We start from the raw sequence: 27,692 nt of genomic DNA, 5'->3' as shown, positions 1-27,692 counted from the left end.
AAGTATGGCCGAGCCAACAGAGATGCAAAAGATACAAACTAGACAGATGCTGCAAATGCATTTAACCCAGTATCATAAAAAGGTGATAAGGAGAAATTACCACTACACTAGACAAATTCCTATCAGGCGATCAAGTTTTCCCTCCTTTTTTATAGGATTAAAAAGCTGTCTCCCATGGGGAGAAAGAAATACGCAAATCCCTTATTGTCCTAGCTTGTCCCTCTCTCCTCCTCCCCCCCCCCCCCCCAAATATTCTGCATTCCAGCTTCACATAACAGCAATATTTAGGTTTGGGTGGAGAATATTTTAGATGCAACAGATAGACTTTGTCAAAAGTAAGTGTGAAAAACCAGCAACTGGAATTAATGTTAAAAGGGTAAAAATTATTTTAGTAATGTGATAGTTATGATAAGCAAAGTAAGCCAGGAGTAAAGAGGAACATCAGTACAACATCAATTCTGATTAAGATCTGTTTCAAAGCCTGACCTTCATCAGTTGCTGACAAAACTCAATCCTTGCTGATGCCACAAGCTAGACAAATAACCATCTAACAGAGCAACAGCTGCAGCAGGAGACATTTAAACTCTTGGAAGTACAGCTGTTCACAGACAGAAGAGATCACTCCTTCGATCTACAAAGCTACATGTACAGAGGAGAACGATGGTGCTTTTTTACTCACAATATCAACTATCTGGTAATTCTCAGTGTAGGCATCTTTAAATTACAGTCAATTTGAAATCAAGTGTCATATGTTGCTTAATTCTCTTGCATGAGCTCTGAAAAAAACTCTGCAGTTTTGGCAGTCTCAATTTTACCCTGCTACTTTGAATGCAAAGGTACTTCAACACTTTCTTTTTTTCTTTTTATAATTAGAAAATCTGTCTCACCAGTCCATGCTCACACTAGGTACCTCAGGAATAATGCTGACATGCTTGTTCTAACCATGCACTTGATATGAACTCAGATCCCTAGCACTTTACCTCCTCCTTTCACACCCTTACTAGATTATCAAATTATTATTCTGGCCTGAATTCACACAGATTTATTAGGAGATCATGGACTTCATTACCAGTAAGTGAGGAAACATGGTGGAGCTCATCATAGTAATTGCAAACTAATTACAAATGCAGATTCTCTAGTAAAGACACTTTTATTGGATTTCCTCAATTCAGCAAATGCTTATCTATAATTAAAATAGTAAACAACTGGAAAACCTTACACTTTTGTGACTAAGTGGTGTTTCTGTCAGATGGGTAATAAATAATGTAGTCATTACAGAGAATTGTTCTTTTTCTGAATCTGCTGGTGAATTTTTAACTCTCTGAAAACTGCACAGCTTTGGACAGGAACAGGCCATTTTTTCCCTATGTTATTTTGCTTTTAGAACACGTGTAATAGTAGACCATACAATTAGCTGAAGGTTAGGAAAGGTCTTACTCCAGCTGCTTCCTAAAACCAAGTATTAAGTACACTGTAGAAATCCAGTAGCACTTCTGCCGCATACAGTCTCTCATTCTGTTATTTTATATTTGTTTGTACTGACTGTACCAACCTGCTTTATTGCCTACTTTATATAGAAAAGAGCCAGTCACTGAAAAAAACGTCTAGGTAAATCTCAAGACCTAAACTACTTGCAAATAACAGAATCATAAAGAAGAAATTCATGCTAAAGCTCACATGAAATCCTGGACTTGTTGAAGTAGATGGCAATGCCAGAAGCTTACTTTGGTAACGCTGGTTTGGTTGTGTCCGAGTATGCATAGACTAATTTTTGTCATCATCATTTTCTTCACAAGTTCCCTCCCTGATTTAATGGACGAGATTGAAAACTTGCATTTTGTGCTGTTGGAGTATTTTACATCACAGCATTAATAAATTTTCAACATAGAGCATACATATGTGTGAGCTTAGATTTTTAAAATTCCTTCACAGGAGCATTTTTACAGTGAGAGTATGCAATAGGGGCAGTATGTATTGCATCTATCACACCTGTTTAATTGGAGAAACTCACAGCTGTAGAAAGCAGCTGTAAGTATACAGAGGCACATAACATTTGGGGCCATGGCAAAAGATTTGCAATGTAGGCCCAAGGGCAGCTGAAGAAACTGCTTTTCTGCAAAGCTTCATTTCACTTAAGGATTTTGGAAGTGTTCCTGTTTTTTTTCCTTGTCTACTGACTCACAACCTCCATACTGAGGTCCCTGTCCTTTCCTCACATTTTCCCCGTTCCCTTTCTGAACTTTCTCCCTTCAGTGCTGGCTTTTCTCTTCCTCTGCACATTCCTGGGAGTGCTCAGTCCCAATCTTCTCATGAAATCCTAGTGCACTTCCAGCCAAAACATTTTCCCCCAAATTCTGAGCAATTACTATCTCTTTGCCCACCCAGCTCACTCTCAAATGAGTCATAGACTACCTTACACAGACACATGTAAGGTTACCTACTACTAGGTGATACTCCAAGTCTTTTCATCATGTACAGGTCTATATCTATATAAGATGTTAAGCCATGTGCCATTATACTTGCTGTACTTTTTTACTAATCCTTTTAACAGTTTTTTATTTCTTACTTTAACTGGTAGCATCTTTGTATCAGAAAATGCAGTGCTTCATGCACAGCCATCTAACTAGATGCCAACAGGTAGTTACTGGAAGCCTACTAGTAATTTCAGCTTTATTGTGGATTAATCAAAGAGTGCAACCTGTGGTGCAGGTCAAAGAGAGGACTGTGTAATTTGCACAGTCTAGCTATTTTCCATGACTAGGTTTTAATTAGAGATATAAACAAATATTTGAATAAGAGAATATTTTTTCACTCTCAATCAACGTTTGTTTAACAAGATTTCAAAACAATTAACAAAAAAGCTGAAATCTGTCCTCCAATATCTGCCTTCAGGTGGGCTCCCATTAGAAAAAACTGAAACAGTTTTCTAGGATTAAAAGAACAGCAGACAGGCATGGTAATAATGGATATATATTTTCATGGCAATAAAGCTTAATTCTTGACTTAGAGGTTATTAGTAAATTGTTTTTATATGGTCCATAAAATGTTTAGCCACCAAGTTACACTTCTAGTTATGCTTTATATGGACCTAGGTGAAGGGTTAAAAGTGGCTAAATTAAAAAAAAACAACACATAAATAATTCAAGATTTGATTGTGCAAATTACATGCCATACTTGTACCTATATATAGCTACACTCTGAATTAGAAACTAAATATGAATACCTTATATTTATTGCTACTAATATAAAATTTAATGATTGCATGGAAAGTCATAGTTTTCTGCAAAGTTTCACAGATCTAGGGCTTAAAGCTGATACTGATCCAACCATCTGTGTATATAAAAAGATGCTGCACATTTGGGCTCTGGGTTTTCGGTCTGGTTTTGGTTTTTTGGTGTTTTGTTTTTTTTTTTAATCTCCACCAAAAATGCACAGTTACAATTCAATTCTGTGGCATTTTAGGTTAGGATAACCACAGTCTGAGTGCCCCAATATCACCACAAATAGGATTACCTGAAGTTGAGGGTTATCAAACTATGAAAAATAAGGACACTTATCATAGCCCCACACTGTACAAGCTCCATTCTGAAAGGAAGGATTCATCCGACTGCCCCTGCATTCTTTTTTTATTCTTCTTCAAAAAATCACTATCATGATACTCCATTGTCCTAGTGAAAAAAGCCTGCATGGCTTTAACCTTTTAAGTTTCTTACTGACTGAGCTACAGTATTCCCAGCCTTTGTGTATCTAAAATAAGCTGTATAAAACACATTTGCTATCACTAACTAACAAAAAAATAGGAAGCTGCTACATAGATGTCAACTATTTGATAGTTTTTTCTTGGAGTTTTTTTTAGTATCTATTGTATCCCATTCCAATTTTCCTGTAGATTTAAATCAGCTCAATATGATCTGGATGAATAGGAGGAAACAAAGAAATGAATGATGTTTCAGGGATCTGTTTTGAAAATTGCAAGGAAAAACTTATTTTTGTCTTTTCAATATGATTTTAATAACCCATTACCAGTTACCAAAACCAGAAAGACATTCTTATAGCCAGGCAGACAAAGGATTCATAACTACATTTTTTTAATCTGAAATTTACTTTTAAGTTTACAACCTGAAAAGACAAACCTGAACCGAAGTGCCATATTATTCATCTCTCTTGTTTTTACCGCCTTGTTATACAAGTTTATTTTGGACATGTGTTGCAGTGTTTTTCACAGATCAATGTTGACAGAAGAAATGCACAAGCAGTAGCACTGTTTTGTATCTTTTGCATGCAGCAAAGATCAACCTTGATCTAAGCCTGATTTCCGAGATCAGTGAACTAAGGATAAGGATTTAACCATGGGAACATTTAGCATCATCACATCTGCGGAATTTTTTCCATAGGACCTTCCAATCCCATTTTAGCTATTGCCACGGGGCAATAAAACCCAACATCTCAGGTTTAAGGTCCAATACAGAGAGTTTTATCTTCCTACTGTCTTAAATTCTGGAAGTTCTGAAAGATGTTCTAAAGCAAATTTGAACTGGATCAGGGAACAAGGAGCAACAGAATGAGTTTCTTAGCAGGTATGTGTTGCCCTGAGGGCAAGCTAGACAAAATGTTTGGTTTTTTTTTAAGGTTGCATTCATGACACAATGCCAGACTTGGGCTGTACTTATCTCAACAGGCCTGCCTTGAGATGAGGAAAGCATGGATCCCTATAGTCCTGTTTCCATCTAAAAGGACAAAAACTCATTTCCTATGTGAGGGAAAAGGGAACAGATTTTATTAAGCTGTTTCTATTTGAACTGGAGGCCTATGCATAATCTTCATAACTGGAAGAAAAGTGCTTGCAATTAATTTCTATTTTTTTCTTTTCAGGAAATTCACTGTAGCAATGCTGTGGACAACTGTCTATTAACTAGGGAGCAGGAACCGATGCATGGGTTAACGTAAGAGAAGCAGCTTTAAATATTAAAGCATGTGTACTTTGCACGTTTCATCTGGTCCTGATAGCTTAACACAAATCTTCAAATACAATTGTGACAAAGAAATGCAAAATCATTAGAATTTTAGGTGGACAACTTCTACATATTATTAAAGACTTGCTTGGGATTGGATTTGCAGAGCCTTGGGCATGTATGCTTGTAAGAAGATAAGAGGAAGACATACCAGTCAAGCTAAATCTTCCATAAAACTAAACCAGTTCAATTTGTGAAGATATCAGTTATGCTTGGGTTTAAACAGAAGTGGGTTGGATCATTCAAGGGATCAGGGATTTATGCAAAGAATCCTGACTTGTATATGCAGATCAAGATGGCATTTAATTAAAAAATACACAGCTGTACTTGTTGTATAGCCCAATATAAAACTTTGTGATTAAACAAAACTGCAGTTAAAGCATTGTGAAAAAAGTTATTCTATAATTACAAAATGTGAGGTTATGATTGTAATCAGCAGTAATTAAAGATTGACTTCATTGTTCACTGACTAAGAGCTAGAGCCTTATTTAAATTGATTTTCATTTATTCTAAATATAAAATTTCTTAAAGATCTGAACTGAGTCGCCGCTTAAAAAACACACAGCAAGTGATTTTTTTTTTTTCCAGAGCCAAGAGAAATACATGCCTATGCCTGGACCACGAGTAGCTCCAGCTTTCTGGAACCAAATCCTCAGGTATGTATTTTTTCTCCTGTTACTAACTGTCAGAAACAATAAGTTAGCAATGAAAAAGAAAAATTAAAACCAGTGTGGACTGAAAGTGAAAGTTGGTATTGCACATTAAAGACCCAGAATATTTACAGTAACATTTCTACTTGCATCCCACTTTGCCGAGTAAAACACAGATCACTTTTCATCCTTGGTTGCTTTCTTTGTAATATACAACAGATAAGCCTTTTGAATACCAAGAATTTTTTTCATTGCTATCATTCTGAATTCTGACTGTGGAATGGATCAGAGAGCACTGAAATAAAGCCAGTACATGTACTGGCAAAATCCACAACTGGGATAAATCACTTCAGTCCCCAGTTTTTGTCAGGATAGTGGTCATGGGTTGACAAGATACAAGTCAAACTGGAAATAGCTGGAATCACAGTTTACAAGAGTTAACTTCATAAAAGCTGCTTCTCTGTGTGGCTACTGCAGCCTTTGAGAGCTGAAGCGCCATACCTTCCATATCAGGAAGGTGCATATATTGAGCCTTTTGCTGAGCTAGGAAAAGTAGGCTGAGCCACAAATTATATGGAACAGCCCAATATGCTGAAATAGAGACAATGATAAGAAAAGTTTATCAACTTTGGACTTTGAGAGAAAATGGTAAAAAGATGAATGCAAAGTGAGTGACAAATGGGATTAATCCAAGTGAGAGCTGAGAATGAAGTTGAGAATGTTAAGGAAGGACATGATGCATTCTGTGTTTGTGTATAAGAAAGGCTGAGTAATAAAAGGTTGCCTGGTGCCGTACACCTTCATGCTCATTTTGGATCCTTCCTGTGAAAAAGCCCGATTCACCTATGTCCTCCTCACCACAAGGTGGCACATATGTACTCCCTATGATTTTTAACTGTCTCTACAGTTTACTTCATTCTTACATTACTTGAATTTTTACACAGAGGAAGGAGTGAGAGAATAAATGCAGGGAATGATAAACTGCATTATATTATCAAGCACAGACTACTAAAGGTAAGCAAACTACTCTTAATATGTGGGTTAATTCCAAACTTTCCTTGTTGCTATTATTTACAAAAGGGTCTGAGGTGTATGCACATCAAAAATGTGGGAAACAAACAGGATAAGGAGGTACTGAAAAATTAGCTCCATTGTGTTTTATAAATACATTCACTGGAAATTCAACAGAATTTAAGGGTGAAATGGACCATAGACTTTGGGTAGCAGACTGGTGCCAAAGATCGAAATAAGCGTATAGAAGCAGAAAATCAGGAATATCTACCCATTATTTTGATTCCCTGTATTTTAAGTCTGCAGCTCAGCCAGTGGTTGATATACAGCATAAGAGTTTTTCTTGCATTGTGGCCACTTCTAGGGAACTAGACTGTTACGTAGAAGTAATTTTTCCTTCATGCTGATAAAGACTGTGTTTGAACAGGTCTTTGAACATCCAAATATACATTCTCATTTTCACCTAGTGGCTGATGAAATAAAAATCTCATGCTATAAAGATCTATTGCATGATCTATAAATGGCCCCAGCACACCCTTTTCCACAGTACATAATGGACCCACATGCTTCATATCCATCAGAAAGGCACTAAGCAGACTATGAATCCACCGAACTGCAGAAGGGATTTGAAAGCAAATGGAGATAAATGTGTGAGTACAAAAGAGAGGAAGGAGGAATTTCTTAAGGACAGATAACTGCTGACCTAAACCAAGCACAGAAACACTGGCTAGTATGTGAAGCAGTTCTATCCACATACCACAGAATATATGTTTTTAGAAAGTAGATTCTTGGAGATTTAAAGTATAAACTATGTACACAGCTCCCTCTGATGACCACTGGACACGATACAATGCGAGTCTCCTTTTATTTTTGTTCGTGCATTCAACTGACAGCTGACTGGTTAAATTCTAATTGCTTCCAAGTGAGGTCAGCAAAGGTATTTATCGAAAAGGACTGAACAACAGGCTCAACACACACATGCACGCGCACGCATAAGCACATACACACCATCGCTCCAGCGTGTTGATTTATGGAAACAATTATAATTCTGGTGGAGTCTTTCTGAGCTGAGAAAGTTTGTAGCTACAGTAGAGTGTCTCATGTTGCAAAAAGCAGACAACAGAAATGGAGTACTTGTGTATCCAGCTCTTATCAACAGGAACAAGTAAGTTATCTGTCCTTTACAAGAACGTTTAACAGTTTCTAAAGGCTAATAACTTTTATCTTCATCTGTATATGCTAGATGTTAAAAAAGCATTCAGAAAACTGTTTCTATTAATAAGCTGAAAAGGGTAGGAATAAAAAAAATACAGAGCTAAGACTATGAGGTCTGTTGAAATTTGAACTAGAGAAAAGTTATGTGATAAATTGTGCTAATAGTGAATATATAGGTATGAAGTAATCAGCAGAATTATACCATGCATGAGAAAGTAGTTCAACTGCATTAATAGCGGACTTTTGCAAGGACTTAAAACTGAAGGCAGAACTATGTTTACAATCAGTTTAAATGTCTGTTTATGTAAAAATTTGTGTGAGATATCTATTGTATAGACATCTGCATATTTTTAAAGTCAGCTCAGCATGTCATACATTTATGTATAGTAACTTTCAGTAGCATAATGTATCCTTGCAAGTTTGTAACAATTGAGCATAAAACTTATACATGCACCTTTTCTCACAGATCTTTTACTTTCAGTGCAAGCAGCAAATTCAAGTAGTACAGAAGGTCACGACAACAAAGGTTTTTATAACTTGTGTCTTTAAAGGATATTCTGACTGAAGAGATATTTAAGAAGCTCTTCTATTTCACCACTAACTATTAAGGAATAACGATCAGAATTCTAGAAGAGGGAACAATCTCATTTAAGTGAATCTGTAACTCGTAAAGACAGAAGGCAGGTCGGTGACCTAAGAGCAACAGTCTACTTGAGATTTAATTTTCATTATGTTGTTCATGAACACCCAGAACACTGCACTATAATGCACAAATGGATACTGACATGGATCCTGCCAATTTTGCTCTACAGATCATACTTTTACATTATCTTTCTAATGGGCACTATATCTTTAGCTTGCAATGACATGACTCCAGAGCAAATGGCTACAAATGTGAACTGTTCCAGCCCTGAGCGACACACCAGAAGCTATGATTATATGGAAGGGGGGGATGTAAGAGTGAGAAGACTTTTCTGTCGAACTCAGTGGTATATGAGGATTGATAAGCGAGGCAAAGTAAAAGGGACAAGAGAAGCAAACAACAACTACAGTAAGTAATATTTTTGCTTTTCCTATATCTAAGTTTTTAGAAAGTTATACATCATTTTCTCCTATTCCTTGATTTATCCTAATTTCAAAAGAATTTTGTACAGTGTACTGAGCATTGTATAAGACAAGTTTTCCAATTGGTCCTACAGCAGGACATTTGTTATTGATTTTGAAATGCGTCATTTTAAATACTACATTGTAGATCTGCTAATGTATTAGTTACAGCTGGTAACTATTAGCAAACACAGAGCCTATTTTAACAAGTGAATTAAGGTTGTAAGTATGAAAATGTATAACCACAAATTCTGCTTATAAAATACTTATGAAACATTAAATCACGTTTATATAGTCTACAAACTACCTTGGTGTGTTAGAGTTAACAATTAAAACATATGCAATACTAGAAAGTTAAATGGAAAGAATTATGTAAACTCTCTTGCAAAATCTTTTAGATAGTTTGCCAAGCCAGGAACAAAATCTATTATAGTTTCTGCAGTTCATTATTACAATGATCATGATGCTGAAAAAAATATTCTTTCCCCTTTCTTCCAAAACCATGACTCATCTAGAGAGAATGGACATACAATAGTTTGCAAAGCTTTACCAAATACAAGTTTTGAACTGGTACAAGAATTGTTGTACTGATCTGTGTTTTTCACACAAACATTTATCTTCCATTTTAAGGCATCAATTCTACAGTCACTTTTTTTGCCACTTTGGCTTTCATGTTATTACAAATATAATGTTTACTTAGAAAACATGACATCCACTTGAAATATCATTATTAAGATACAACAGGAAAATATATAGGATTATATTGCATATTTCAAAACAAAATTGTAAGGAAAAGGAGGCAGAGACATGCTGGTCTAGTGTTTACAGCCAACTGAAAAGACAAGTATATTTCCAAGGATGCTATTAAAACCAGTTTTCGTGTAGGTTGTATGTATTATTTGTCTTTTGTAACAGCAGCAGCAAAAAGAATCAATAAATCAAACTTCAATAACTGTTAGTGTAATTCAGCTTTCAACTGAAGCTGACTGATTATTTTCTGTAAGAACAGCACTTTTGCATGCTAAGCGTCTGACTAGTGGTCTTCATAATTTATTTCTTGCCTTCATGACTACATTAAGTGCTTGGCAACTTGCATGGCTAAAACCTCATTGACTGATGTTACTGTTTCTTTTAAAATTTATTTCCATATGTCTCCTTTCTTCCTGCACTATTACATAGTGAATAACCATATTCCTCTGAAAGAAAACACATGGCCAGCAGCCAAATAATTTATTTGGTCCATATTCAAGAAGACTCCCATTGAGTTTCAGGACATTGCTACAATAGAGATCTATAGGGCTAGTTGTGAAGTGAAATGTTGTTCCCATAAAAATCACTGGGAAAACAGATGCTAACTATTGAAATTGTTTCTTCTAAATTTTTAGAGATAAATGAATACCAACAGTACCTTTTTTTTTGTTGTTTCTGTTATTATTTACAAACACTTCACAGAGATATGACAGCACAGGGGAATGAATAAGTACAAATTTGCTTTTTTTTAGTTCCATGATGCTGAAGTAAAAGCATTGTTAGTAAAGTAAAGGTTCTCAGTTCTCTGTAGGATGCTGGAGCACACTAATGACACCATGAAATGTTCTGTAGTGAAACCGTTAGAGGATATCAGATTATCTTGTGCTAATGGCAATCCATTTTCCTGTATTTTTCTGAACAGTTTATGAATATTTAGTCATGGTAATTAACTATTACAAATTACAGAAAGACAACCTAGTGTTGTTAAACCTTTCCATTTATATTGCAGTGAAAACAGTTTTGAATTCTTTTTCTGATAAATGCAACAAGTATCAGGAGAAAAAACAATCAATACTTGCATGGTTTATCTGGTAACTGATGTGTGCTATGATGATTTGCCTCCACTACATTTAGCTAAAGTATGTGGGAAGTCTCCCACCATCTTAAGTTTATGTCTCTTGATGTAATTTATCTATTGTATACTAGGAAATAATATCCAAATGATTTTTGTTGGACAAGTAGAATAGGAAAATCTAGACAAGGAGGACTGGAAAAATGTGAACACTGATAACTTGGATTTTCTGAGAAACTAAAAAAACAAATAGTGTTCTGAGAAACATTTTTTGTCATACTCTCTATTCAAAAGGGCATGTGAGCAACCTGCCTGAAGATGTGTTTATGGCTTTCTACTAAAATACTTATAAAGAAAATAATTTATTCTGTAAGGGAAAAACCAAAACAAAACTAAAACACACACACCCCCCCCAACCCACCTGGAATGATACACTCTCCCTAAGCAGAATTTTTAACGTTAGAAGACTAATCAGGATACTTGTATCCAGGGGCTCTGAAAAGCATGATTTAAAAATCATAACCTTTACAAAGATGTATTAACCTGGGTGTTCAAATGTTCTTGTTCTCTAATTTCTAGTTCTGAAAGTTAGTAAAAGGGAAATCATACCTGTTTCCCAGGATGGAATCCTAGAACAGTTGCAGTCAAATTAATCAATGGGTACAAAAAGTGTTGCTCCAAGAAGTGTCTTCTTATTTTGCCCTCATTTTCCACTTACATAATAAACAAAATGAATCCTTTTCCCTTCTGTATCACTAACATGTGATACTAACAAGAAAAAAAATTAAAATCATATTTTTAACTATCATAACTTAGCTTCATAAAGGAAGCTCCATTGACAGCTTTGCAGGCAGAGTCAACTACTTGTTTTCAGCCCATGAATTGTGAACATGAATAATGTGAAGAGCAATCTTCACATTGAGAAATGTCTGTAGAATATCATCATCATAATTCTAGCAAGTGCCAGAATTCACAGAGCTTCTCTCATCAGTCAAGACTATAAATGTGAGACTGCCAAGATGGTGAGGAATTAGGGTCTTTGTATTTCAAACTTCTCTAGCAAGTTACAGAACATATATACACATCCTATGAAAGGAGAAGCAAAAATAAAGAAAGTGTTAAAATTTCTTAAGATTTTAATTCAAAAGCTGGTGTATTATATATATGTAGCCTGAAATTCCGTGACAAAATTAAACATTGAACCAAATCCTCACTCACCAATTGCAATTACTCTGTATTTATAATTCACTTGTTTCAAAATGCATTAGAAGTTAACTGCTTAATCCAATGTACAGTTTCAGTGAAAGCAAGTTGTTGAATTCCATTTACAACAGTGATGCCCTTGTTAGGCATCCAAAGAATATTTTTCTGGGCACATTTCAGAGAGCAGTAGAGCCTTATGGTGTACATAAAGGTGGTAACTCAGGAGAAAGGTAAGCAAATTAGAGCACAGTGCTCTCCACTAAGCAGAGGAAATCACTTTGTACCTGACAGCTTTGCTTTCATTCTGAACACTAAAAGGCAGAGTGAGAACTGAGAATCACATACTGAGAAACTAAAGCAAGAATTAAGAAGCTCCCAAGAGAATAGGTCACCCCAAAAAAAAACCTGTCTGCCATTATTCATAAATAGTTTTCTCTCTGACAATCACTTACTATCCTCTGTCCAAGCCTAAACTACATGCTTTTTATTAAAAAACAAGAAAAAAATTATCTTGTTCATGTAAAATATTCTAACACACAAAACAGACTTCTTGAATTCATGATTATAAAAAGTGAGAGTGACTGAACAAATCTTGGGAGATAATGAAGCAATTTGTTAACTCCATCTTTGAGAGAAAATAAATCTCTCCTTATTACTGCTTGCTTACTCCTTTCAGTTTGTGCTTATGAATTTTGACAGATTTTATTTAATTTTGTTCAGAAAAAAAAAGGGCAGCAAAAAATCAGAGTTTGTTTTGACTCTATCAAGAGGATTTACAACTAGCACTGGATGATGCTTTAGGACTTTCCACGCTCTGCTGCCTTTGGAATCTCATTTTAAAGACTTCAAAGAGTCTCTAAGTTACTAGAAAAGCCTTCCTGGAACCTGAATCCTAAGATGTCTGATCCTATCACGATCCATGTGTGCTCTAAAGGCAGAAAGTGCCTATTTCCTCTTCTTTTCAGTGGATAAAACCAACCATAAAAAAAAAGGGGGGGGGGGGGGAGGGGGTGAAGGGAGGGGAAGAGAGAGAAAAAAAAAACAAGTCTACTGACATCTTGGGCAAAATCTTGATTTCAATTTTTTTCTCTGGGCAAAATACTTCTACTTTGATCAAAATCCAACAAGTCAGTTTTCAGCAATACTAAATCAACTGTTTTATTCAAACCTAAACTCTAAATCATGACAAAATAAACTTTATATGCATCTTAGTAGTTGAATACTCAAACTTGCTTAGAAATCAAAATTATTTCCAGGAGCATTTTATACATACTTCTTCGAGTAAAACAGATATTGGACTATGCATGCTATGCCACTATATAAATTTTTATTTCTGTTGCTTAAATATATATTACTTAGAGGAGCAAAAATATTCAGTATCTGAAAATCAGCTATTTCAAGGCAGGTATTGATATTCAGTTAGGGATTCAGTTAGGGTGTGTTCCAACCAAACAGGAAGTCTGCCTTTGCAACTGCATTCTTGATTTTTCAAGAGGCTGCTGGTTCAACCAATACAGTGGCTCCAGAAGAAAACCTTCACTAATGTGAAAGTGCCTTTGCTTCACATTAGTATTCTGCTAATCTTTTCAATTATAAGGGATTTAATTCTCTGGCAATTTATGTGTAACCTCTCAAAACTTAGCCTACAGTGCCGAGGATTACTTTCTCTCTATAGTGATTAATCAGATCTAAATATAACAGATCTCTCTAGCTCTTTGTCCAGCACTGGTTGCAGATCTAGCACTCCTCAAGATTCAGCACAAGAGACTCTCTGCCTATATTTTAATCACAAATCCCAGCCTTTCACCATCAACTGCTGACAAAGATGGGTTTTAGCAAAGATACAGACAACAGAAGCAGCTGAGTTGTACCTGTCTTACAGCTTCTGTTGACTTTTTCAATAAGGGTACTCTCTGGGAGAAGTGCGGAAAAGAACCAAGTGAGTAAAGTCTTGAACCGCTGCAGCAAGACTCTTCAGATCTCACACATCAATGTCCAGATCAGTGCTCAACTGACACAGTCTGACAGGGGTACCACAAAACACAATTAAAACTATTCATCACTTTGTCTGTTCCATGGCATTTACCAACTGAAAAATATGTGTAAAGTCAGAACAGTAGCAGTTTATACTTTCTTTCTTCTCACCATGAATACAAAATGATTGCGTAAGCTCTGTGAGGGGAGAATCAAACCTCTGGGCACAGGCAGCAGACTCACAACATACACCAACAGGGTATGTCATCTTCCTGTCTGTGCTTCAAAACTGGGGTAAGAGCTAAACTCAATACGAGCTGTGAAAAACATTGAGATTGATCAGAAATGAGAAAGGGAACCATCAATCAAGTTCAGCAGTCAACTGCAAAAGCAGTTACAGGATACATTAAAAAAGATAAATTGCAGCCCCTTCTCCCGCACAGCTTTTTCTTCCCCCCATTGTTTAGAACTTCTGAATGTAAGAAAAATAAAAATAAAAAAAATCAGTATTGTATCATTAAGCAGTTATTGCTCCATCCTGAAGAAATGTGCTGAAGTGGTCCTGACCTGAGACTCAAGAGATTTGAGGCTAATTCAAAGTTTTAAGCAATTTGCTTACAGACTTTGGGAAAATTCTTCAAACTCTCTGTGCATCTATGAAAAATAATTATTCAGCTCTGGGTAAAAAGCTTTAAAAATTGTTAGTGAAAAAGCTTCCAAACCTACAAAAGAACTGTGTGCTAATGTTGAAGATATTAGATACTTTTATCATAGAATATCAATTGACTAATAGAATATAACTAATATAACTGACGTCGGTAGCAAGGAAAAGAAAAAAAGAAAAACTAAACACAGAGCTCAGACGAAATTTAAAGCAGCGACTTTTCATAGAGGCACACAGTTTGGCAAAAAAAACCCTAATTCCTTATACAGTCTTGCAAAACAAAACCAATATCTCCCTTTCCAGCTTCCAGCTTTCTGTATTGTTTGAGTATCTGAAAGTGATTCTTTCAGATTTCTAGAATCCCAGAGTACAAACAAACCTGGTTTTCCTCTCTATGTTCCTTAATGCTTAGAAGACAAAGACATCTTAATGCATATAATTATACTTTTCCACACTACAAGATGTATCAACTAGTAGTATATTTTGGAGCACTTTCCTCATCAAAACAGAGTAAGTTTAGGCAAATGAAGGCTGTTACTCTTCTTGGGTGGCACACGGCTTTCATTGCATAATTGACTGTCTATGACTATATTTGGCAAATGTATTTCAATTGTCTTTTTCGACCTTTGACTTTATTTTTAATTTTTATTCTGAATAGGAGCTGATGGAAAGGTCAAGTTAGCCTTCTGGTGTATGTAATTTAGAAACATCAGTAAGAAAAAGTTAACAGTGAAAATTCCTATGGCAATAACATAATAGAGGTTAACAATCATAGCACTGAATTGTCACACTTTAAAACTTTCATAACACATGACATCATTTATACAAACGGAAAAAATCTTCTGTAACAATTGGTGCTGAAAAGTTGGACGTGAATATTCACAGCTGTGGCCCACAACTTCAAGCAAACACACCAAAACCCTATAAAAATACCAATGCAATCAATACGCTGTCTTGACTGTTATTTAGCTTTTGAAACAAAGTACAAAATGAGGATTTTACGTTAATCTAGTACCTGCACAGTTTATTAACAGAAGACTAATATTCTAAACGGGCTGAATCAGACAATCAACTAAATTTCAGTTAACATCAGCAAAGCTACATCAACTTATTCCAACTGAGCATTTGTTCTTTTAAATTTATAATGGGAATCTGGCAATTCAAAACCGGGGTGAAATGATTAAAAGGTCTAGATATTCTGTTAATACCAGTAAATTTTTCCTTCACTATGCAGTCTTTCAAAATTAAGCACAGTCAGAACACTGATAAATCAATGTAAAGGAAAGCACAGAAACATGAACCCTTTCATAGCATTTATAACCACAATAACTTCAACAGGGGACTAACAAACACCGCTTGTCTCCGTCACTTGAATCAAAACACTTCTGAGTGCCCACGTTACCTGTGGGGTTTTCTTCTGAAGGAGCTTCCTAGCATTAGCACTTCTACCTTTAATAGCATACATGCCTTATCTCCCCTTTTTTGTAAGCTGGCTTGCTTTCCTTTAAACGTGTTAATAGACACTGGGAGGTGCTATAGACTATAAAAAGAAACTGATCGGACTTGTCCTTAGCCATTTTGATACCTCAGAATTTTGATATTTTTCTAACTAGAAGGTAATGTATTTTAAAACAGAAAACCCCCACACCTGCTAACAAGCAGCATATTTTCATTAATAGCCTGTGCTAATTTTAGAAGTTTTTATTATGACCTTTATATGTCAAGTGGGATTTGATATTTCAATTAGAAGTAACTGTTTGAAGCAAAATAAAATAACAAAATAAACAACTTTTTTATTGTTAAAGACAGAAACTATTCTAGATGAACATACTTATTATCTAGAGCTGAAGATACTGGGGTTGAGAGGTATTTTGAAAGGCTGCGACTCTGCAGAACTTCCAGAGCTGCTTAAGTGACTTGATCTTGTAGTTCTGTGGGCTGTTTGTGTGCACAGCAGCTGTAACCAATGTAGTGGCAAATGTGAAGTTTTAGATGCTTGCCAGGTGTGTGAAGATGCTTGCTGCAAGAGCCTTCTAGCTTCTTCCAGAACACATGCACTGCATCGCATTGTAATGACAGATCTTCCCTTTGCGTGGTCCACATGAACTCCTGAGGTGGCAACGTTCAGGCTCCCCAGCTAGCCACTAAGAGGATGGATTTGGGAAAGCCATGGCTCTAGCTAAGTGCTTACATAGTTTCTGCAGAAAAGCCATTGTGAAAAGAAGAGTTGTACTCCCTGACAGAATTCTGAAGTAAAGTAGGAAGGATAGCTGAATCCTAGAGAGTGCAGCCAGTACTAGTACAATTGGAAAGTGCAGCTCTCACCAGCAAAAGCAACTTCAATTCTACCATGCTGATTTATTTCCTTTGGAATAGCCTACGCAGCTGAGGGACTGCACATAATGTGTAAGATAATACAAAGAAATCCAAGCAGTTCTTGAGAGCTTATTGGTGAGATCTTACAAGGATTTAGACAACTAGCTATGTATACGCAGCACAAAATTATTCAAATAACAAGACTTGCTTATTATGGCCACCTTGCAACAAGAAACTGATTTCTGCTGTGGGAAAAGCCAGTACAAGATCTTCCTTTACATTTGCTTATGCAGGGAAACTGCATCTGAGAATCCTTGAAGTCATCACAGCCATATCACTTTCCAATGCTACAGCAAAAAAATTGTTATATTACCTTTACATAAGGACAGGAATAAATACCTGTGCCTAAAGTGAGATTCCTCCCAACCGAATTCCCCACCCAGCACTATTGCCTGTATTGGTTTAGCACCATCTTACCAAAACCACATTCTACCAGTACAAAACAAAATCTCTGCCATGTACTAAGCGCATCTCTGACAACATATTGGAACTACAAGTATGACAAATACTAAACCAGTACTCTGATTATAAATGTTGTTTGTAATCAAAAGCTAAATTAGTTACAACTTCAAGGGACTATTTTTAAACTAAGTAGGTATAAAATGCCATTCTTCCAATTAAAGTTAAGATCCATTCTTCTAACGTAACCTTTCATAATTTTTACTGAGCATGAAGATCCTGGTGAATATTTCCAACAAGGACGGAAACCCCAAACCAAATAAAAAGGTACATAACTTCCAGGGCAAGTTAGTTTTCTTTAGAGCACTCTCAACCACTGTATACAAGTTAGAACAAAGAAATAAACTTTTTTATACCTTATGTCCAAATTATGATTCCAAGAAGACAATTCATCCACTCAGGAAACAAATTCTACCACCTACCTCATGAGGTAAGTGACATGATAGAAAATGTGGAGAAAATCACAGTGGGGGAAACAGATGGAGAGCCTCTTCCCTCTAATGAACCCTCTGCTCTCACTGCTAGCCAGCTACAAGGGGCTGTGCCCTTCTTCCTCCCACTTACTAATGTAATCAACTACACAGGTGTGCCAAACTTCTCGCTCTCTTTTACATCCTACAGTACCACTACAGTACAGGGATTACATTTTGAAGTGCTGAGCACTCTGTCTAAGCATCTGTTTCAGCAGTCAGGAAGGAAGTTTTCTTATTGAGGCTGTAAAAGACAGTCTGGCATGTTTTCTTACATTACCAACAGTGCAACAGCCATATATTTGGGTGAATTGGTACTGGCGTTTGTAGTAGTTAATATTTATTAATTCAAAGAAAGTCAAACGTTTCATGAATTTTGAGAGTAGCCTTAGGAGAGCGGGGTCAAATTATACAGTAAATGGCAAGAGTCCTAGGCCTCACGCTTACCCCTTTAAATGTGTTTGGAGTTAAGGAATGAAAATAATACAGCTATTAATAAACCCAATCTTTTAAATTCTTATACACCAATTTCAATCAGAACATTCTAATTAACAAAGTGGTACTCAGGCTAGTTGATTGTAAATACCAAGCTAAAATTACTTAATATACCTTCATTTCTGACTGCATCTTTGTGTGACTTGAGAAATTCAATCTATATTACTAAACGTAAGAAAATTAAAAGGAAAAAGAAAAAAAGATTACCACATCTTTCTAGGAAACTATTACCACATCTTTTGAGGAAATCATGCTCTGCAATTTTTTTTCTTTAGCTAAGTAATGCAGAGTTTTGAATTTGAATTCCTGTATTTTAATCATACTGTTCTAAGAAAGACACGTTCTGAATGATGATCTTAAGGTCCTTTCCAACCCTAACTATTCTATGATTCTATGATTCTATGAATTATTTAATAAGAATTCTTGAACTGCTGGTTTCCTCCAGAAGGAACACTGGAAGCAAAACTGGTCTATTCCAAAATCCTAAAACTAACATTAGAGCAAACTAGACCAAAAGTAGGATTTTTCAGGTGATTCATAACATACGAACTCCCTAATTTAGTAAGGTGGTGAATAGCCAAGCTCTGATCTATCCAGATTATATAAGCAAGTTCCAATGGCTATAGCATTTAAGCAGAAAATGATCTAGTGATAGAAGATATATTTACTATAATTATTGGGAGGAAATTATTGGAGGAATTATTCAGAACTGTTTAACATTTGCAATGCAACAAACACCTCTATTTGCCAAAATAACACGAAATATTAATCCCGCTTTTTCTTCTTAGAGAACAAAATATTCCATAAACACGAGTACGTATTCTGTGCACTGTTCTTTCCACACAGGATCTGTAGACATCCCAGACACAATTTTCTAGAAGTGCTGACAAGTACTCTAGGGACGTTTCAAGAGACATTTCAAAAAGCACTACTTAAGGCTAAACCCCATTGCATATATATGGTACTCTCATTTCGAAATCCCTTCAGATGATATTTTAAAAATGTGCAAGTAGCCACTGTTATGCAACTGTGTGAGACAAAATAAATAATAGAAACCATATTTCCTGACTTTCTCCTAATCACTTGCAAGTGATCATCTTGTATCCATAAGATACACAATTTTTTCTTTCCTGCTAGGGCTAAGTTAAAATGCATGACTTCCATTACAGAAATCTTTTTTCCTTTTCTCCCTCTTCACATTACCTATTCACTTTTTTCTGTCTGTGTTACCATTTTATTTGGGGTTTCCTTACCCATATATGACAAAATTCAACAAACTTTAGTTTTGTACAAATTGCACATGAAAGAATCCTCCTTATTTCCTGAATTACATGCGCAGATTCCAAAACTGAAATGCAGGTGATCACCCCTTTGTGGGTGATGCAGGAAAATGCAGGATATTTCTGCCTGTATACAGCACTGTAAATATTGAAGATTTTGGATCACAGCTTGTTATAGTGTCTGCTTGTTCATACTTCAACAGTGCAGCTATGGGCACTTTCAGTTTAACTCAGCTTAGCAAAGTAGAACTGCTAGTTATAGCTCCTGTTTTGAGAGTTAAAGACCCATCCAGACCCATCACAGTGGGATGGTTTCTTTCTTTGATTTCCTCCTAACAGCTATCTGACAGCTGCATCCCAAACTAGCCTCTATTAGTGGATCCCTAAAGAAGTAATATATATCATCCTCTGTAATCACATGTGCTGCAATTCACCTCACAGGTGGTGGTGTACAAAAAAGTCCAATTTGAGCCCTGTCAGACTGTGCCATATTTATTTCATTAATACAGATCTCTATAGGAAAAAAATATTTCTTTTTCTGTGAGCATGGTGTCTGATTCAAACTTTCTCAATAGCACAGAGATGTAAGGAACATAAGAAAGTAATTATTAAGAAGTACAGCATTAGCTCTCTTCAACAGTAAAAATATGACTGCTCTATTCATATTGACTTACTGATGAACTATAGAGAACTATCAGTAATAGTCTAAATAGTTGCTGTTGAAAGTAAAAAATATTGCCCAGCTGTGGAGGAGTTAAGTTACTGACTAGTGGAAAAGATATCTAACCCTGTGATTCATTAGGAAAAGTTTGCTCAAGAGCTGAAAGACCCATATTAGGAAAGGGACAAATACATGCCTTTTGTAAAAGCCTGGCTCTACTAAAATAAGTTATTTTGTTACTGATGCCTATCAATAGCTTGAGGAGTTAATTTAAAAAGATGCCAAATAATAACTATTGCTTCTGCAAATCCATGTGCTTTTACTTTAAGATATGGTTTTACAACATCAATAATACAGACTGGGCACAAATTCCTGATCCACTATTAATGTCTTCCTGAATTTCAAGTCAGAATGATTTATCTGTATCTTACCAATATCTGTCTAGTAGTAATGTTGCTCTCTATTTATTGTACTGAAGATACAGGATTAAGAGCGCAAACACATCAAAATATCCCAATTTAAGGTATCCAACTTAGTTATTACTTTTCAAGTATAAGTGAAAATTCATATTTTGTATGGAATAAATAATTGGAATGGTTTTTGAGCTATATTAAAACCACAGATCCACATTTCTATACTCAAAAGAAGCTAATTGCATTATTTACATTAAATAGATAATTTCATTGGAGAAATATATTTTTGCATCTTCTGTTCTAACAAAAACATTTGCATTCATATATGAATCAAGAATACATTGATAGTCACAGAGGAATTAAGGCAGCAGAAAAAGACCAAGTTAGGAACAGCAGAAGCACTTTGTTTTGGTTTGTGTGGTAAAAAACAATCATCTTCTCAGTCAACTTTGGTACTTTCTCTCCAGTTTCTGTTGCAGTACAGCTGACGTCACAAGTATTTTATGCAAAGAAAAGATTTCTTCACCACTTTAGCCTTAATTGTTTCAGTCAGAGCAAAAAAGCATAGCAAATTCTTTACTAAGATCAGGGGGTTTGTATGTATTTTAGAACATACCATTATGGGTACAGCCAATCTTGGTGCTGTTCTAACTTCATGATCTTCAAGGCAGTTCTAAAATTTCCTGCTGAGTTCAATGTTCCACAGTAACTTTTATGTTACAAATATTAAGAGAGAACAGCACCATCAAGAGTAGAAATTATCATAAACTCAATGCAGAATAAAAAAAAAAAAGGCTTGCAAACTGAGTCTGCCTATCACAATATTACACAACCTAATGTAAAGCCTCCACAAAAATAAAAAAGAGCTGCAAACCCTTTATTTGCACATACAGCTTCTGCTACCCAGCCCATAGTCTAATATTAAAACCCCCACTAATCTTTATCTGAGTGCCCTACCTCTATGAACCTATAGAAGAAATCTCTACCTTGGTACTCTGCCTCCTTACAGGGAACACTATTCTTCCGTAAACAAGGTCATTGTTTAAGCCCATTAGATGATATACATGTTTTCAAACATCTATAAATCACAGACTAGCTGTTTCCAGATTTTGAAGGGGTCCACATATTCTGCTATAGGTTGCTGATGTATTTTACTTCTATGGAGCTCATCAAAACCTCATGACACCAATACGTATAAAAGCGAAATAAGAATTATGTGAACTGTAGCAGAGAAATTGGAAAGTGAAGCATTCCCAAAGGCCCCTATCTGATGCTGTTATCAAATACTTAAGTGGTATGAAATCTTCCATTTGTCTCAAGATCAAGAGAAAAGTATGACTTTATGCTTATGCCAGTGCAATGCACTGTAGTCTATCAAACAGGTTGTTGAATTACTGTCACAGATGGAAATTTAGAACTGTGCCAATATAATAATTTGCCAGGATGGATCTGAATTTGAGATATTAAATCTTTGAATGGACTGGTCACAGACAACCTTATTATAAACAGTCACCATATAGTGATATAATAGTACCTGTGTGCTCTGGGAGCCAAGAAAACTAACTACTGCAATTTTACAGGCACAGGAGAGCTCACATACTCCCTTATGCAGTTCACGGCCGCAGGAAGCTTTCCTTATCTGGTAAAGGACGTGAAGTAGTTTCTATCAGATTTTAAATACTTTCCTCCAGTTAGTTGAGGGATGAGTTTTATGGCATACCAATTTTACTAATATGTTACAATTTACTTTAATTCTTTGAGGGCAATTTCTATCAAAGTGATTAAAGAATCTTTTTAAGAGACTTCTTCTAAGTTACTAAGGGCTAGGTTTTTAAGAATGTTTCAGTAACTAAAGGTGGAATTAAGCAGCACTGGATATATATGAAAATCCTTCTTTTAAACTAGCCTGTCGGTGGGGTTATTGGTAATACTCATAGAATCATAGAATGGTTTGGATTAGAAAGGACCTTCAGCTCATCAAGTTCCAACCCCCCTGCCATGGGCAGGGACACCTCACACTAAACCATGTTGCCCAAGGCTCTGTCCAACCTGGCCTTGAACAATGCCAGGGATGCAGTATTTGCCACTTCTTTGGGCAACCTGTTCCAGTGCCTCACCACCCTCGCATTAAAGAATTTCTTCCTTATGTCTAACCTGAACTTCCCAGTGGGTAACAACCCAAGGCAGCTTTGTAACTTCATAGTTTCCCTTTTATATGTCCCCTGTATATTTCTTCAGCTGATATAAACAATGATAATTTAACTGAAATAAACTTAACTGCTATGATTCACACATGGGGATATAAAAATGAGAACAAAGGCGATGGGAAATTGGGTTTTGTACAAACCAATAACACATAATAAAAACGTGTTAAAGTGAATAAAAAAGTTGAAAGAAACCTTTCACGCTATTTGGCTAGTCCTTTGCTCTGTTAACTTTTCAGTACTGCTACCTTTATTCTATGACTTTTTACATTTTAGCTATGACTGATAACTTCTCTTTGAAAGATAACATCTTCTCTTTGAAAGATAACATCAGAATAGTAATTCTATCACAACACACCAGAATATGTGCAGCCCTTAGTTCTAGAGTCCTTCTTTCTACTTTTAGGGTGCAAGTAACTTTCCCTAAAAAGCTCTGACACCATTTCTATGTAAAGCTTGAGAAAAGCAAAGCCCAGAAATGCTGTGGCCTCTAGACAATATTTACATGACACCAGTTACAGTAGTTTTCTCACTGACTTCCTGATATTATGCACGTGGGCAAAACTCAGTGTGTGCATGGATATTTATACCATCAGACTCAAAATCATTTATACCTTATTTCCCTACATCCTAGCATTTGAAGTTCAATCAGAAAAAAAACACCACAAAACATGATTTTCAAACTGAGTAATTCAGCTCAATTTTAAAAGGCAGATTAAAAAATTACAGAAATAAATACAAACATAAAAGAGAAATGTGGCTACAGCTTCCATAATACATTTGCTCTGGTAATAGCAACTGGTCCTGAATCAGAGGGATAATTTTCTCCACTGCTGCTGCTGCTGCTGTTTTTCTCAGTTTTGCTATGGAATTGTAAAGCCAGAAGACAATTACAGATTAAGTGGACGACAGTCAGACATTTATAAGTATCTGATCATGTAAAGAAAGAGACAGATTTTGAAGTGCTGCCTGTGTGTAATGGCATATATTCTACTGCCAAAATCTAAAGCCTGATTTCCCTAAAGTCAGGCTTTCATCTTAGGCAAAAATTTTAGACTGGTAAAACCAGTATGTAGTTACAAGTAAATGAATGAGATTATGCAAAATTAAAACAATGAAGTATTAAGCTACTTGGGGAAGGAGGAGGAAGATTGTTGGGTAATTGACATATTTTGCTCCATATCCTGAGCAAGATAGGATAAATATCAGGTACAAAAATCCTGATTTATTTATCATAATTGGATTAAATTTTTAGCTTGGTTAGATTGAGGGGTTTTAATTTTCTCCTTCTATTAGTTTGTATTTCAGTGTTTGGTCTAATATAGATCTTGAAAGTTCAACTAAATATAAATTATTTGTCAGCAGCAAAACAGAACAATTTGAGAGACCATATCATATAAATACGTCCAGTAATGTTTTGAAGGCAGAAAGAGTGAGCCAGATGGTTTCTATCAATTCCCACTCTGCGGTGCAGCAAGGGGTTAGGATGATTTTCTTAGCAGCTTCTTGCATTTTGTACCTTGGAAGGAATTACGCGTTGCCTGCTTGTGTTCTTGTAGACGCTGTAATTGATATATTTAGACGTCTGGATTGAGCTGTTCCTGTACCAAGTAGCAGATCTGATTTGGAAATGGCACTAAAATATATTTAGTTGGCTAGTGCTTGCCCTGCTTTTTATATTACTACTTAGAGTGAGTAAAGATCTCTCTCTCGCAACAGAGATTGCAGTGTTTATGAATGAAGTGCTCTCTTAACTGTGTGAAACAAAATGTCACTGTCCAAAATTTCAAACCATTTACAAGTATTTGGTGCTATGCCAGAGGCCCCTAAGTATACATTCAAGTTCTGGAACACTGCACAGCCTTCTTTCTTATGTGTCCAGTTTCTGAATTTTACTTATTTCAATTAAGTAAGCTACATCTGGGAACATTTTTACTATTAAAAATGCATTTTAATTTATATTTAAATTGATAATACAGTTTTCAGCACCAAGAATGTCATTATGATCATTCTACAAGCATGTAGTAACAGCTTTTAGTAATGTTTCTCAATAATGTATAATTCTGAATTATCCTGAAAGAACAGGAACACAGTTCTCAGATTCAGTTTTCAGAATATGGCTTTCCTATTCCTTCTGTCAAGCCTGTTTCAGGGACCAGAAAAGCTGCTACAGGAATGGCTGAAGACAGTACAATACACAGGACAAAACAGCTAGACCTTGAGGGTGCTGGAATACTTCCTATAAACCCCCCCCAGGTTCTTGAATGTGCTTTTACTCCTTTAACTAAGTCCAGCATACAGTACCATGTTATATTTATGCCACCCTTGCAACCGTTTGCAGATTATACAGGTGATAAGCCATAACAGCACACAAAATGCTCCTGGAACTGAAATTCTTCAGAAAACCATTCAGATAATGAATCATTTGATTTCTTATACACAGAAAAGGTATGTGAATATGCACTCCTGTTTTCCATACAAAAATGGAAAAAAAAGTCTTCCATAGAAATGACATGGCTAATTTTATGTCAGCTACGATTACTAATTCTACCCAGGAAAGGGGAAGGAAATCTAATCCACAGTGATGCTGGGGCAAGACACCACCAGCTCTTTACTAGATGAAAAGACAACATAGCATAGTAAGAAATATCAAAGAACAAATACGTATATTTAAAGATTTTTGCATAATGGAAGAATTTGGAGAAACAAGAGGCTCTGGTCCTATGTGGAACTTTCCAAGCTTCAAATAAAATAGCATTAGACACTGAAACTCTAAATTTGGGAAGTTTTGCACCACTGAACAGATGTATCTCATTTTGCTGTGAGAAGATTAATTAGCAGTGGTTTACATTTACTTTTGCTATTCTGAAGCTAGATCCTAAAAGTCTGCAAAGCTTGAAAAGATCATTTATTCTAGTGAAATCAGCACAAAAGATTTGAATACTAGAAATATCCTTCATCTGAGCTGTGGAAAAGTATTTGTTGTACAGGTTTAACTCTAAACTATTAAATCATTAATTTTCTTACTGCTTGGAAACAATTATATTTTGCAAATGCTCATTCCACCCTTTTTTTTCCATTTTTCATATCAGTACATTATTAATGTTGTAATAAGAGAGTACTTTTTCAGACTGAGAATTAAGACTTGGCTTTTACATGACACTATTAATTCTAAAAAATAATATTATTTTTTATTATAACCACATGTTTAGCTCCAAGGCAATTTTTATTGGAAATGTAGTTTCCTGCAAAAATGAGAAATGACTACGTGCTGTGTAAGAGGCTGAACAAGAAAATACTTATATGAAATGCAGACTGAAGTTCAGCAAAGTGAAGGGTTTTTACAAGTTTAATGAGAAGTTCAACTTCACATCTTAAGGTCCTTTCCAACCCTAACTATTCTTTGATTCTATGATTTTATGATTCACAAGTGAATTACTGCCTTAGGCAGCATGTTGTTACTCAGTTGTTACTATATACTGCTGTTTGCAAGTCAGACCTCTAAATTGAGAAATACTTTCATAATCTACTTCAGTGAAAACTGTCAAACCCTCTTGGTTCTGAAGATCAAATCAAGAGAAATATTGGAGAGACAGTGGTTCAAAATGCTAAAGTTCCAGATTCATATACAGAAGGAGAAAAGGCAATTTAGAGCCAGAATATCCTAGACTAAATCCTATTACGCTACCATTTTCAATGAAGAATGAAACATTTGATTTACACATCTAACTCATCAACATTAGCAAAGAGTTTATATAAAACTGAGGCCAAACATGTTGTACAATAAGGAAGGATACTGAGAAATTCAAAGCTATTTCTCTTCAGCAGTAATTCATTGCAATACGGTCACTGAAATCCTGACTACTATAATTTGTGGAGGTGCGCTTTACTGAGTGTTGTAAACTGATGAACACTGCTTTACGTCTATTCACTTCGAAAAATAACTAGAAAAGGTATTATAGCTTTTAATGTTTCCCAGTGCAGATCAAATATGATAAGTTTGTAAGTAAAAAAGTGTGTTTCCTAGACATCAATCTGGAAGATTCAAACCAGACTCTCCTTTCCATGCTGTGGTACCAGGAACACATATTCAGAAAGCCAGATTATACATTTGATGATGCATGTGAGACTGTGTACATACTTCGAACAATGCAGACTTAAGAGTGGAACTCAACTTACTCCTTCTTTTCTGTCATAAAGGAAAACATCCACAAGTCCAAGTACACATGCAAAGAATAGATCTTGTAAGTAAAATAACAGCATTTCTAAAGAATCATTTTAGTTCCCTGTTGTATCTTCTCTCTTCTGTTCGGTTCTCATCTTGTGGTTTTTTATGCTATCTTCACACAATTATTCAGTTAGCAGTTTCTTTCAGAAACCTTGAATTGGCTCGGATTCTGTAACTAACTTATCTGTCAGCTATCGAATACCACCTGGAGAGTGCTTTATTATAAAGTTATTCTACCTAGCAATGCATGTATTAATCAGTTTGTAGAACTGGCAGAGTGGAGAAATGTATGGGTAATGTAATGTCAACTAAGGAATCTTCTAAATTATCAATAAATTAAAATCCTCAGAAGCACAAAAAATACTTTGCTGGACTTCTGGTTAGCAATTAGTTGATTTTTTAAAATTCAGCATGCCTACTGGTTTGTGCCAGTGAATTGCAAAAGGTAATT

General features: G+C 35.6%; 1 protein-coding gene and 1 long non-coding RNA gene across 7 annotated transcripts in view; one reads left to right on the top strand and one right to left on the bottom strand.

Moving 5' to 3' along the window:
- Positions 1 to 27,692, bottom strand: part of LOC130592636 (uncharacterized) — a 114,889-nt gene that overhangs the window by 67,920 nt on the left and 19,277 nt on the right. The window contains exon 3 of one of the 3 annotated variants that reach the window (XR_008970618.1): positions 23,386 to 23,876. The exons of the other annotated variants lie outside the window; for them this stretch is intronic. This is a non-coding gene — a long non-coding RNA (uncharacterized LOC130592636). Of the gene's footprint in view, positions 1 to 23,385; positions 23,877 to 27,692 lie in introns of those variants that run through there. 3 annotated transcript variants of the gene reach the window in all.
- FGF7 (fibroblast growth factor 7) overlaps positions 6,307 to 27,692 on the top strand; it is a 31,271-nt gene continuing 9,885 nt past the window's right edge. Inside the window, exons 1-2 of one of the 4 annotated variants that reach the window (XM_057397015.1) lie at positions 6,307 to 7,838; positions 8,745 to 8,939. In XM_057397015.1, the coding sequence (XP_057252998.1) occupies positions 7,799 to 7,838; positions 8,745 to 8,939 (235 nt within the window). In that variant the 5' untranslated portion in view covers positions 6,307 to 7,798. Of the gene's footprint in view, positions 7,839 to 8,354; positions 8,940 to 27,692 lie in introns of all 4 variants that reach the window. The other 3 variants (XM_057396997.1, XM_057397013.1, XM_057397004.1) reach the window with 3 other exon arrangements.

This window comes from Pezoporus wallicus, unplaced genomic scaffold, assembly GCF_028554395.1.
Source record: "Pezoporus wallicus isolate ANWC-B61680 ecotype Strahan unplaced genomic scaffold, APGP_CSIRO_Pwel_v1 contig_3952, whole genome shotgun sequence".
Lineage (NCBI taxonomy): Eukaryota > Metazoa > Chordata > Aves > Psittaciformes > Psittacidae > Pezoporus > Pezoporus wallicus.
This window is presented reverse-complemented; position numbering and strand designations above follow the sequence as displayed.